The 12,409-nt window shown below is 44.6% G+C and overlaps 1 protein-coding gene across 1 annotated transcript in view; it reads left to right on the top strand.

Moving 5' to 3' along the window:
* LOC311137457 (furin-like) overlaps nt 1-12,409 on the top strand; it is a 211,084-nt gene that overhangs the window by 77,109 nt on the left and 121,566 nt on the right. Inside the window, exon 3 of the mRNA XM_084171973.1 lies at nt 11,586-11,684. Within this exon, the coding sequence (XP_084028099.1) occupies nt 11,586-11,684 (99 nt within the window). The remainder of the gene's footprint in view (nt 1-11,585; nt 11,685-12,409) is intronic.

Genomic DNA, 12,409 nt, shown 5'->3' with positions numbered 1-12,409 from the left:
CAGCCTTATTCTAAAATGGATTAAATTGTTTTGTTTTTTCTCATCAGTCTACACACAATACCCCATAATGACGAAGCAAAAACAGGTTTTTTGACATTTTTGCAAATGTATATAACATTTTTTTTTTAAGTATTCGGTATTCAGACCCTTTTTCTCAGTACTTTGTTGATGCACCTTTGGCAGCGATTAAAGCCTTGTCTTCTTGGGTATGACGCTATATAGGGTAAACGCACCAATTTGTGAGTCGCTCTGGCTAAGAGCGTCTGCTAAATGACGTTAATGTGCCCTTGAGCAAGGCACTTAACCCTAATTGCTCCTGTAAGTCGCTCTGGATAAGAGCGTCTGCTAAATGACTAAAATGTAAATGTAAATGTAATAAGCTTGGCACACCTGTATTTGGGGAGATTCTCCCATTCTTCTCTGCAGATCCTCTCTAGCTCTGTCAGGTTGGATGGGGAGTGTTGCTGCATAGCTATTTTCAGATCTCTCCAGAGATGTTCAATCGGGTTCAAGTCTGGGCTCTGGCTGGGCCACTCACAGACATTCAGAGACTTGTCCCGAAGCCACTCCTGCGTTGTCTTGGCTGTGTGCTTAGGGTCGTTGTCCTGTTGGAAGGTGAACCTTCACCCCAATCTGAGGTCCTGAGCGCTCTGGAGCAGGTTTTCATCAAGGATCACTCTGTACTTTGCTTCGTTCATCTTTCTCTCGATCCTGACTAGTCTCCCAGTCCCTGCCGCTGAAAAACATCCCCACAGCATGATGCTGCCACCACCATGCTTCACCGTAGGGATGGTGCCAGGTTTCCTCCAGACGTGACACTCTACATTCAGGCCAAAGAGTTCAATCTTGGTTTCATCAGACCAGAGAATCTTGTTTCTCATGGTCTGAGAGACTTTAGGTGCCTTTTGGTAAACTCCAAGGGGGCTGTCATGTGCCTTTTACTGAGGAGTGACTTCCGTCTGGCCACTCTACCATAAAGGCCTGATTGGTGGAGTGCTGCAGAGATTGTTGTCCTTCTGGAAGTTTCTCCCATCTCCACAGAGAAACTCTGGAGCTGTGTCAGATTGACCATCAGATTCTTGGTCACCTCCCTGACCAAGGCCCTTCTCCCCCGATTGCTCAGTTTGGCCGGGCACCCAGCTCTAGGAAGAGCCTTGGTGGTTCCAAACTTCTTCCATTTAAGAATGATGGAGGCCACTGTGTTCTTTGGGACCTTCAATGCTGCAGATATTTTTTGGTACCCTTCCCCAGATCTGTGCCTCGACACAATCCTGTCTCGGAGCTCTACGGACAATTCCTTCGACCTCATGGCTTGGTTTTTGCTTTGACATGCACTGTCAACTGTGGGACCTTATACAGACAGGTGTGTGCCTTTCGAAATCATGTCCAATCAATTGAATTTGTAGAAACATGTCAAGGATGATCAATGGTCAATACTTATGTAAATAAGGTATTTTTTAAATTATTTTTTTATACATTTGCAAAAACTTCAAAAAAAAATGTTTTCGCTTTGTCATTATGGGGTATTGTGTGTAGATTGATGAGGAAACAAATTAATTTAATCAATTTTTGAATAAGGCTGTAATGTAACAACATGTGGAAAAAGGGAAGGGGTCTGAATACTTTCTGAATGGACTGTATGTTAGACCTAGGGATGGGCATTGGAAAGAACGTATGTGTTTGAGTACTCGTATGTTAGCATGAAACAGGGCTGAAGGCAAAAAAGGTTGCAGTATGCTACATTTGCTAAAATGCTATTTTAGGCTTGGGGTGAAGGTCAGGGTTTAGGGAAAATTGAATTTTGAATGGGAATACATTTTTACTCCAGAGAGAGAGAGAGAGAGAGAAGGAGGGAGAGAGATCTAAGTTTGTGTGTACTGTGAAATGAGGGATGATGAGGTTTTGCAGTGTGGGATGTGTGAGATACGGCTGGCCTGGAGAGAGAGGCTGAAGAACAGCAGTGGAGCTTCTCAGAATTCACACCTCTTCTTTAGTCCATCTCTCCCCTCTTGTCTCCAATATATCCTCCAAACAAACCAGCCTCAGCCATATGGACACATTGATACACCGTGTTCATTGGTGGCTAAATAGCCTAAATGAGCGCATGGCACTCAGAGATGGCCAATGCAGCCATTGGCCTACAGTACAGTTGATGTCGGAAGTTTACATACACTTAGGTTGGAGTCATTAAAACTCATTTTTCAACCACTCCACAAATTTCTTGTTAACAAACTATAGTTTTGGCAAGTCAGTTAGGACATCTACTTTGTGGATGACACAAGTCATTTTTCCAACAATTGTTTACGGACAGATTATTTCACTTATAATTCACTGTATCACAATTCCAGTGGGTCAGAAGTTTACTTACACTAAGTTGACTGTGCCTTTAAACAGCTTGGAAAATTCCAGAAAATGATGTCATGGCTTTAGAAGCTTCTGATAGGCTAATTGACATCATTTGAGGTGAACCTGTGGATGTATTTCAAGGCCTACCTTCAAACTCAGTGCCTCTTTGCTTGACATCATTGGAAAATCAAAAGAAATCAGCCAAGACCTCAGAAAAATAATTGTAGACCTCCACAAGTCTGGTTCATCCTTGGGAGCAATTTCCAAATGCCTGAAGGTACCACGTTCATGTGTACAAACAATAGTACGCAAGTATAAACACCATGGGACCACGCAGCCACCATACCGCTCAGGAAGGAGACGTGTTCTGTCTCCTAGAGATGAACGTACTTTGATGTGAAAAGTGCAAATAAATCCCAGAACAACAGCAAAGCACCTTGTGAATATGCTGGAGGAAACAGGTACAAAAGTATCTATATCCACAGTAAAACGAGTCCTATATCGACATAACCTGAAAGGCCGCTCAGCAAGGAAGAAGCCACTGCTCCAAAACCGCCATAAAAAAGCCAGACTACGGTTTGCAACTGCACATGGGGACAAAGATCGTACTTTTTGGAGAAATGTCCTCTGGTCTGATGAAACAAAAATAGAACTGTTTGGCCATAATGACCATCGTTATGTTTGGAGGAAAAAGGGGGTTGCTTGCAAGCCGAAGAACACATCCCAACCGTGAAGCACGGGGGTGGCAGCATCATGCTGTTGGGGTGCTTTGCTGCAGGAGGGCCTGGTGCACTTCACAAAATAGATGGCATCATGAGGAAGGAAAATTATGTGGATATATTGAAGCAACATATCAAGACATCAGTCAGGAGGTTAAAGTTTGGTCACAAATGGGTCTTCTAAATGGACAATGACCCCAAGCATACTTCCAAAGTTGTGGCAAAATGGCTTAAGGACAACAAAGTCAAGGTATTGGAGTGGCCATCACAAAGCCCTGACCTCAATCCTATAGAAAATGTGTGGGCAGAACTGAAAAAGCGTGTGCGAGCAAGGAGGCCTACAAACCTGACTCAGTTAAACCAGCTCTGTCAGGAGGAATGGGCCAAAATTCACCCAACTTATTGTGGGAAGCTTGTGGAAGGCTACCCGAAACGTTTGACCCAAGTTAAACAATTTGAAGGCAATGCTACCAAATACTAGTTGAGTGTATGTAAACTTCTGACCCACTGGGAATGTGATGAAATATATAAAAGCTGAAATAAATCATTCTCTCTACTATTATTCAGACATTTCACATTCATAAAATAAAGTGGTGATCCTAACTGACCTAAAACAGGGAATTTTTACTAAGATTAAATGTCAGGAATCGTGAAAAACTGAGTTTAAATGTATTTGGCTAAGGTGTATGTAAACTTCCGACTTCAACTGTATATAAATAAAGCCAACAAATAAAACAATATAAAATATTTCAATCAAATTCATTTCTCTACTCAGCCTGCCTTTATCTGTCTTGACTTGAGCTATCGCTAGTGAAGTGCAACATGGTATCAAATCAATCAACTGGATTCTGCCCAAAGCTGTCTCTAGCGAACTTACAATATTGTATCAACTAGCCTATTCTGGGCCCTCAGAGTTTCCTGTGCCAGTGAGCTCGGGACAGACAGCTGTTTTTGTTCAAGGGAAAGGTATTTTATCACGTTTCCACTGGATATATGGGATCATCAGATAATGATATTTTGCTCTTTCACACCGAGGCATGGTGATTATCGACTCCAGGAGAGTGTTGGAAAGATGTTTCAAATACTGTGAGGAACTATTATCATTCGCAATGGATATTTAAAAAAACGGACATTGTTGACTTACTGTGTGAGGTGAAGAAAGAATTACTGAGAAGCTCAGCTTATTACTGGTAGACGTGGTGAGTTAAGACAATCAGAAATCAGACATCCCCAAATGGGCCCTTTCCTACATTTGCGCGCAAGGTAGGCCTACTTCTATGCGTGCTCAGGCGCGCACGCTCCCTCAACATTAACAAGACAGAGAAACGAGACCCATGCTCATTGCATGGAGCACTCCAAACAAGTCGTAAATGATGGTTATGAAATAAACCAAAACTTGTTTCTCGCAAGTGTAGCAGGTTGTGAACTCTGCAAACAATGTTTCCACTCAGAGAATGAGAAAGGTAAATGACTGTAGGCTTAATTAGTAATACAATGCATTAACCCCCTAGATTCAATCGAATTATCATAATAATAAAAACATCTCTATTTTTTATCCACCGCCCTATGTCGCACTTCCGCATCTGCGGTGAAAGGTGACAGAGCTAGAGCGGACCATGAGATATCCCGCAAATTGGTATTCTCACAAAATCATCTGTAGCGTCCGAACGGTTTGGCCTACAAATTATGATGAGACTCTCACTCTCACGATTGTGTTCTCCGTTTTGCTCTACAACCTCCACAACTGTCAGGAGACTTGTCTGAAGTCGGTACAGCCGATCTGCCAACTTTTGTCTGTAACGTCCGAACCGTTTGGGCTACACACTAATATGACCCATCTGTGCAAAGGACAGACTCTCACGGACATGTACAGTATCTCACAAAAGTGAGTACACCCCTCACATTTTTGTAAATATTTGAGTATATCTTTTCATGTGACAACACTGAAGAAATGACACTTTGCAACAATGTAAAGTAGTGAGTGTACAGCTTGTATAACTGTAGATTTGCAGTCCCTTCAAAATAACTCAACATACAGCCATTAATGTCTAAACCGCTGGCAACAAAAGTGAGTACACCCCTAAGTGAAAGTCTCCAAATTGGGCCCAATTAGCCATTTTCCCTCCCCGATGTCATGTGACTCGTTAGTGTTACAAGGTCTCAGGTGTGAATGGGGAGCAGGTGTGTTAAATTTGGTGTCATCCCTCTCACACTCCCTCATACTGGTCACTGGAAGTTCAACATGGCACTTCATGGCAAAGAACTCTCTGAGGATCTGAAAAAAAGAATTGTTGCTCTACATAAAGATGGCCTGGGCTATAAGAAGATTGCCAAGACCCTGAAACTGAGCTGCAGCACAGTGGCCAAGACCATACAGCGGTTTAACAGGACAGGTTCCACTCAGAACAGGCCTCGCCATGGTCGACCAAAGAAGTTGAGTGCACGTGCTCAGCGTCATATCCAGAGGTTGTCTTTGGGAAATAGACGTATGAGTGCTGCCAGCATTGCTGCAGAGATTGAAGGGGTGGGGGGTCAGCCTGTCAGTGCTCAGACCATACGCCACACACTGCCTCAAATTGGTCTGCATGGCTGTCGTCCCAGAAGGAAGCCTCTTCTAAAGATGCACAAGAAAGACCGCAAACAGTTTACTGAAGACAAGCAGACTAAGGGCATGGATTACTGGAACCATGTCCTGTGGTCTGATGAGACCAAGATAAACTTATTTGGTTCAGATGGTGTCAAGCGTGTGTGGCGGCAACCAGGTGAGGAGTACAAAGACAAGTGTGTCTTGCCTACAGTCAAGCATGGTGGTGGGAGTGTCATGGTCTGGGGCTGCATTAGTGCTGCCGGCACTGGGGAGCTACAGTTCATTGAGGGAACCATGAATGCCAACATGTACTGTGACATACTGAAGCAGAGCATGATCCCCTCCCTTCGTAGACTGGGCCGCAGGGCAGTATTCCAACATGATAACGACCCCAAACACACCTCCAAGACGACCACTGCCTTGCTAAAGAAGCTGAGGGTAAAGGTGATGGACTGGCCAAGCATGTCTCCAGGCGTCCTCAAACGGAAGGTGGAGGAGTGCAAGGTCTTTAACATCCACCAGCTCCGTGATGTCGTCATGGAGGAGTGGAAGAGGACTCCAGTGGCAACCTGTGAAGCTCTGGTGAACTCCATGCCCAAGAGGGTTAAGGCAGTGCTGGAAAATGATGGTGGCCACACAAAATATTGACACTTTGGGCCCAATTTGGATATTTTCACTTAGGGCAGTACTCACTTTTGTTGCCAGCGGTTTAGACATTAATGGCTGTGTGTTGTGTTATTTTGAGGGGACAGCAAATTTACACTGTTATACAAGCTGTACACTCACTACTTTACATTGTAGCAAAGTGTCATTTCTTCAGTGTTGTCACATGAAAAGGTATACTCAAATATTTACAAAAATGTGAGGGGTGTACTCACTTTTGTGAGATACTGTATATATTGGATGTTTTGCTCTAGTACGCCCACAGGTCTCACAAGACTCGTCTGAAGATCCCCCGGTACCAGTTGAAAAAATTAACGTAAATAAATATGGAGACTGTTTAATGCCAAAAGTATGGGGTTAAATACATGTAAAAAATATATATATACATTTCCTGATCTTTCTTATATCTCACAGATATATGAGAGACACTTCAGAACAAACTTCCTTTTGATATTTTTTGGGACTATCTGTTGTTCCATGTAGTGAATATGTTATTCAATGCATTTGTAATAGCAGTAAGGCCGCCTTTTTTTTCCATTAATACAAATCTAATAGCTAAATTATCCTTGGTATGACCTTTTTCCATATAGCTTGGTATGACCCTTTTCTCCTGTTCTAATCCTAGTCATATTAGCAATTTTCATCTCTGTCATGTACCGCTCTCATCAGGTGTGGTGTTTAGAATTGCATTTTGGCAAATGTTAGAAAATTACGTTTTATAGGCTTCATTAGAGGAGTTCAATGGTATGTTAAGATGAATTACCATAATCTAAATGTGATTTCTGTCATTCTGAGCACTGTGGATGGACGCCCTAATAGGTTACATATGGGTCCGGTAAATTTCTGAAATGGCTGGTAAATTAAAATCTTCCCGGTCACATTTTCCTAACCCGAAACCCTGGTGTGTGTGTTTAGTGTGTACATCCATGATAAGAACAACAAAGGCGCGATAAATGAGGAATTCAGCATATATGTTTTTTTAGATATGTGCAGTGTTTGCGTGTGTCAATGCGTGTGTGTGTGTGTGAGTGACTGTGAGGGCACAGAACATTAAAAAGCACAATGACAGCAGTCAATGAGCTACGGCTGTAAAGCTGACATTTCCAATTCTGGATGACTGAGAGTGGCTGACTACACACTGACTCATCCTGCTGTGTGTGAGAGGGTTTGTGTCCTGTGTTTGTGTAGGATGTGAATGTTGATGTGCAGTGGGCTGGCTCTGCTTGTAGAGGGTAGGGTATAACACAGAACCTGAATTAAAGTGCATAGTGGTTAAAGTGAATTACTGGTATAGCTGTCTCTAACCAACAATTGAGACCAATGTTCTTCCTTAAGAGATAGACATGATTGACACAGTTTCCAATAAGCTGGATAGGCTGCTGTGCACTCCCCCTGCTCAGGCACCAGGGAATAGGCTGAGCCTCTACCAGAGGCTCTGTCTTAGTCAATCCAGCCACCGTGGTAAGGCTGAGCCAAGCTACCGAGAAAGCCTGTCCCTGGCTGATTAACTAACTACTGCATCTGCCAACATCCCCCCACAACACTCACACACAACCATGTGTGGTGGTGAAATAAGGGCTCAGACTGAGCAGCTCTGTCAGGCACCGCTGAGCTGTAGCCAATCCCCAGAGGCCAATATTGACTGTGTCACAGAGACTGAAGGCCAGCATACCTCTGGAGGAGAGGACAGAACAGAAGACAGGATAGGTCTGACACACACACACACACACACACACACACACCAGGACATTGAGTCAGGTAGCGTTGGATTATTAGCCCAGAACCTTCTTTGCATTATTATAGACAGCCGGAAATAACTTTTGGATATCAGAGAGGCGGTAACTCACCAGGATCTTGATCTTGTTCGTACCTTCCAAGGCGATTTAACTTATCCCAGAGGCTGCTCCAAGACGCCGCCGGCGGAGAAGAGGTATTCGGAGTGGACTTTTAGTCCAACACAGGAGGCGTGCACACCATCCACCGCTTCCGAGTATATTATTTGCTAATGTTCAGTCTCTGGACAATAAAGTAGACGAGCTCAGGGTGAGGATCTCCTTCCAGAGAGACATCAGACACTGTAACATATTCTGTTTCACGGAATCATGGCTCTTTCCGGATATACTGTCCCCGTCCATACAGCCAGCTGGGCTTTCAATACATTGTGTGGATAGGAATAAAGAACTCTCCGGTAAGAAGAAAGGCAGAGGTGGATGTTCCATGATTAACTACTCATGGTGTGATTGTGGTAACGTACAGGAACTCATTCCTTTTGTTCACCCGAGCTAGAATATCTCACAATAAAATGCAGACCTCATTACCTCCCTAGAGAATTGTCTTTGGTTATCGTCACAGCCGTGTATAACCCCCCTCAAGCCGATACCACTACAGCTCTCAAGGAACTACACTGGACCTTGTGCAAACTGGAAACTGCATATCCTGAGGCCGCATTTATTATAGCTGGGGATTTATTAAAGCAAAGTACCTGCGCTTCAAAAACTCTCGACCATTGTTACTTTCCCTTCCAGGATGGCTACAAGGCCCTCCCCCGACCTCCCTTTGGCAAATCAGATCACAACACAATTTTGCTCCTCCCTTCCTATAAGCAGAAACTCAAACAGGAAGTACCCGTGCTAAGATCTATTCAACGCTGGTCTGACCAATCGAATCCATGCTTCAAGACACGCGGACTGGGACATGTTCCGGGTTGCCTCTGAGAATAACATTGACGTATACACTGACACGGTGACTGAGTTCATCAGGAAGTGTATAGGGGATGTTGTTCCCACTCTGACAATTAAAACCTATCCAAACCAAAAACTGTGGATAGATGTCAGCATTCGTGCAAAACTGAAAGCGCGAACCATCGCATTTAACCACGGCAAGGTGACTGGGAATATGATAGAATACAAACAGTCCAGTAATGCCCTCCGTAAGTCAATCAAACAGGAAAAATGTCAGTACAGAGACAAAGTGGAGTCGCAATTCAACGGCTCAGACACAAGACGTGTGGTAGGGACTCCAGACAATCACGGATTACAAAGGGAAAACCAACCACGTCACGGATACCGACGTCTTGCTCCTGGACATGCTAAACACCTTCTTTGCCCGCTTTGACGATAACACAGTGCCGCCCCCGAGGAATGTGAGCTCTCGTTCTCCGTGGCCGATGTGAGTAACACATTTAAGTGTGTTAACCCTCGCAAGGCTGCCGGCCCAGACTGCGTCCCTAGCCGCATCCTCAGAGCATGTGCAGACCAGCTGGCTGGAGTTTTTACAGACATATTCAATCTCTCCCTTTCCCAGTCTGCATACCACGCCAATAGATCCACGGATGACTCAATCTCCATCGCACTGCACACTGCCCTATCCCATCTGGACAAGAGGAATACCGATGTAAGAACGCTGTTCATTGACTACAGTTCTGCCTTCAACACCATAGTACCCTCCAAGCTCATTATTAAGCTCGGGGCCCTGGGTCTGAACCCTGCCCTGTGCAACTGGGTCCTGGACTTCCTGGGTCCTGACAGGCCGCCCCCAGGTGGTGAAGGTAGGCAACAACACCTCCACTACGCTGATCCTCAACACAGGGGCCACACAAGGGTGCGTGCTCAGCCCCCTCCTGTACTCCCTGTTCACCTACGACTGCGTGGCCGCGCACAACTCCAACAACCTCATTAAGTTTGCTGACAACACGACGGTGGTAGGCCTGATCACCAATGACAATGAGACATCTTATAGGGGGGAGGTCAGTGCCAGGACAACAACCTCTCGCTCAACGTCAGCAAGACAGGAGGAGGTGATCGTGGACTACAGGAAACGGAGAGCCGAGCACGCCCCCATCCACATCGACAGGCCTGTAGTGGAGCGGGTCGAGAATTTCAAGTTCCTCTGTGTCCACATCAGTAAGAATTAAACATGGTCCACACACACCCAACACAGTCGTGAAGAACACCTCTTCCCCCTCAGGAGGCCAACAAGCTTTGGTATGGGCCCTAAGATCCTCAAAAAGTTATACAGCTGCACCATTTGAGAGCATTTTGACTGGCTGCATCACCGCTTGGTATGGCAACTGTTTGTCATCCGACCGCAAGCCGCTACAGAGGGTAGTGTATATGGCCCGCTACATCACTGGGGCCGAGCTCCCTGCTATCCAGGACCTCTATACCAGCCGGTGTCAGAGAAAGGCCCTAGAAATTGTCAAAGACTCCAGCCACCCAAGTCATAGACTGTTCTCTCTGCTACCACACGACAAGCGGTACCAATGCACCAAGTCTAGAACCAACAGGACCCTGAATAGCTTCTACCCCAAAGCTATAAGACTGCTAAATAGTTAACCAAATAGCTATCCGGACTATCTGCATTGACCCCTTTTGCACTAACTCTTTTGACTTATCACATACGCTGCTGCTACTGCTTATTAGCTATCCTGTTGCCTAGCCACGTTAGCCCTACCTAATTTACATCATACCCCTGCACATCGACTCAGTACTGGTACCCAGTGTATATAGCCAAGTTATCGTTACTCATTGTGTATTTATTCCTTGTGTTACTATTATTTATTTTTGTATAATTATTTTTCTCTCTGCATTTTTGGGAAGGGCCTGTAGGTAAGCATTTCACTGTTAGTCTACACATTTTACATTTACATTTTAGTCACTTAGCAGACTAACTTATCCAGAGCGAGTTACAGGAGCAATTAGGGTTACGTGCCTTGCTTAAGGGCACATCGACAGATTTTTCACCTAGTCAGCTCGGGGATTCGAACCAGTGACCTTTCGGTTACTGGCCCAACGCTCTTAACCGCCAGGCAATCTGCCACCCAACAACACCTGTTGTTTACGAAGCATGTGACAAATCAAATTTGATTTGATTTGACCAGTGAGCAGTCAGTGATACAGAACTCTGCAGGGATTTGGTACCACTCAGATATTGGCAGACTGCCAGTAAAGTTGGAGGTCACAGACAGAAGGCACTGTCAGGCTGTGGGGAGGACAGTGGAAGGGTGTAGTGTACATAAAATGCCTTCCCCTAGCCTTAAAAGCTAATTAATGAGTGTATGGAATTGTGTAATGGACTCTGTCCGCAGGTACCACATTGGATATTTCTGTGTCGCGTGGCGCGGTGTTGTGATGTATTTGACTGTCTCTAGCTGTCTGAAAATGTAATGTGTGTTTGCGTGTGTACGTTTGCCCTCGTGCTATCGATGTGTTTCTTTGCTTTCCATTGTGACTTGATATCAGTATCTCAATGTTATTTTTCTGTGTCTGCAGGTGTTTGGGGATTATTATCACTTCCGTCATCACACCGTAGTGAAGAAATCCCTATCAGGCCACAGGGGAACACATGTTCGACTGCAGAAGGAACCACAGGTATGTTACTGTACACAACTCCACAGCCAATGCACCATTTATGTTTGGCAAAACTTCACTACTCAAATGGGTGCCATGTTGTGACCAGATGTTCCAAAACAATTAGGCCTACAGTAAGAATGCAAATTACAATGTTTTTGTCATGGAACGTTTGGTGCCATCATGGATGACAGTTTGTCAAACTCTGTATGTACCGGTGTGTATATCAAGAGCTCTGCACACTTCCATCCATATGCTTTTGTGCTGACCTCCCGCCAGGTGTGTGGAGTCGTAAATATGCAAATCTCCCTACATACAACACAACAACAGCTGGACCTGTCTGTGTTTGCGTTCTCATTTTGCGGCGCGTCTTGTAGAAGCATTGATTTTATGCAAATGTTAATGAGAAGAGGAATCCTGACATTAGCCCATCTGTTACACAAGGATGTTCAGCTGGCTGTAACTGAGCTCTCAGCTCTCTCAGCCCCAGAGAACAAGTATTTTTCACCTCGAAGTCTGCTTGTTCTATTCAAATTCTCCCTCCAGCATAATTCTGCATCAAAACTCTACTTGTCAAGTTCAGTTCCTCGAGCATGCTCTCATTCTGCCTTATGCAGTATAGTTGCAGGCAGAACTGTGTTGTTTGGATCAGTGTTAATTTCATCAACAATAACTATGACGAAAACGAATGACGATAACGAGACGAGATGCCATGAAAATGTTTTTTATAACTGTAACAAAATAGT

Source organism: Coregonus lavaretus, assembly GCF_964263955.1.
Source record: "Coregonus lavaretus genome assembly, chromosome: 11".
Classification (NCBI taxonomy): Eukaryota; Metazoa; Chordata; class Actinopteri; order Salmoniformes; family Salmonidae; genus Coregonus; species Coregonus lavaretus.
The sequence above is the reverse complement of the archived record's forward strand: the minus strand, read 5'-3'. Positions and strand labels throughout refer to the sequence as shown.